The sequence below is a fragment of the Cyprinodon variegatus genome, unplaced genomic scaffold, assembly GCF_000732505.1.
Source record: "Cyprinodon variegatus isolate N-32 unplaced genomic scaffold, C_variegatus-1.0 Scaffold378, whole genome shotgun sequence".
NCBI lineage: Eukaryota > Metazoa > Chordata > Actinopteri > Cyprinodontiformes > Cyprinodontidae > Cyprinodon > Cyprinodon variegatus.
The window spans coordinates 424,032-426,047 of NW_015150831.1; the positions used below are offsets into that span (position 1 = coordinate 424,032).

At 41.9% G+C, this 2,016-nt stretch overlaps 1 protein-coding gene across 1 annotated transcript in view; it reads left to right on the forward strand.

The window, feature by feature from the left end:
• The window catches only part of tube1 (tubulin epsilon 1), a 43,345-nt gene that overhangs the window by 15,042 nt on the left and 26,287 nt on the right, over positions 1-2,016 (forward strand). Inside the window, exon 5 of the mRNA XM_015386793.1 lies at positions 311-426. Within this exon, the coding sequence (XP_015242279.1) occupies positions 311-426 (116 nt within the window). The remainder of the gene's footprint in view (positions 1-310; positions 427-2,016) is intronic.

The window sequence follows — 2,016 nt, forward strand, 5'->3', positions numbered from 1 at the left end:
TCTCCTTGAACCCCAGTCGGCCTCAGCAGATGGCCGCTCACACTGAGCCTGGTTCTGCTGGAGGTTTCTTCCTATTTAATTAATTTGACGTAATGGTATGGTGAACTGTAGAGTGCCTTGAGATGACATGTGTTGTGAATTGGTGCTATAGAAATATATATATGTATATATATATAACATATGACCTTTAAAAGCTCAGAGGTTCTTAGCTTCTAAATCTCAGGTCTGAAATGCCTGGTGAGGATAGTGCGTGAGTGCGATTCCATTGAAGTGTACATCAGGGGCGCTTCTCACATATTTACATCCACAGGCGGTCCTGATTGATATGGAAGAGGGCGTGGTGAACGGGATCCTGCAGGGCGCACTGAGGGAGGTGTTCGACAGCGCTCAGTTCCTCACAGACGTCTCGGGTTCAGGCAACAACTGGTGAGAGACAGACTCGCCACAGGAGTCCTTTGAGCTCTAACGGGGTGGAGCAACTGTGGTGCATCATATTTTTAAACATGTGGCAGCTATTTTACAGTCATTAACACGTGCTGTTACAACATGCTGATTGCTAATTGTTTTGTGCTTAGGGGTAGGAACAAAGCCAAATAGCTCTAATTGAGTTATATTGGTTTTCTTTTTTTTTTCTGGTAAAAGAATGTCAAATATCTTCGCTAAAACCATCATTTTGATTGTGCTGTGAAGATGAAATGTACTGTACCTGTTCTATCCAGTTCAGTTCAACTGTATCTGTGTTTTGATTTAGATTAGTATCATTGTTTTTAATTTTCTGTGAATCATATCGCTGTACTTCATAGGCAAGATTCAAAGGTTTGTGAAACAAGATGTGTGAAAATTTCCCTCATGTGTTCTGCCACGTGACAGTGAGGCTGAAAAACCAAAGATCCATGTGAACCGGAGCTGTTAGTGACTCAGTGAGAAAAGAATTTAAGGCACATTAAAGGGGAGTTCCCACAGGACACTTTAAACCGCTTTAGCATCTTTTCTTTCAGGAACAATTACCTTTTTCATTCTGTAACTGCTGGCTGCACGGAAGCACGTTTCTTTTCTTAGTATAGTCATTATCTTGTGTCACACCACGCACTGACGGCGGCTTTCATTCATTCCACCTCAGGAGATGTCACTGTTGCAAAACAAACTCTAGCTTTACACTTTAAGATCAGCTAGTATTGAGTTATGTGACTTTGTTAAGCCGGCATCTGTGAAAAATCCAGAACACGTGTAGCTCTTATAGCTCTTATAAGTCCAGCAAATGGTGTTGGTGTGCCGGATAATCTTATAACATACAGTACAGTTACAATGTCTTGAAAAAATGTACTTTATATCCGTTTCTACATTATGTTGGGTTCAATAATATTCTTTAATATGTTTTTTGGTTGTTTTTAGCATTTTATGCTGTGATCCAAAATGGTGTATGATAGTGAAGGTAAAGGTAGAGGATAGTATATTCTTTAAAATAAAGTTGCTGTGTAATCATATTCGTCCTTAAGCCGGGCGTAAGCTGTACCTTTTTTTTTTTTTTTTTGCCCTTTTCGGGCCGAATCTCCAGCCGTGCGAGAATTCTTTGATCGGGCCGACTTTCAGCCTGATCGTGCGTCCTGCGTTGTGTAGTATACAGGGGGTTACGAGGGGCGACCACCTCCTGATAAGAAAACATAAGTTCAGGAGAAATCAAACAAGTTTGAAATTTAGCCAGCAGTCATGAGGTGGTCGTGGACAAATCCTGCTGTTGAAGCAGAGCTACGAGCCGATTTACCAGAACCTCGAGCACTATGCATGTGCAAACAAGACAATTAGATCGCATCGGAGCATCGGTCGCACACTGTCAGAACATGCATTGTGAGCTGTGAACTTTTAAACCCTGAGGTTTCTGTGTCCAACGATTGGAAATATCACACAGTGTATGCCCGGCTTTACAGTGGAGTCTGTAATGGACTGTGTCTGACGAATGTAGCAGTGGCGGCTGGTGAAAAATATTTTTGGTGGGGCTGATATAGCCTAGTGTATGTC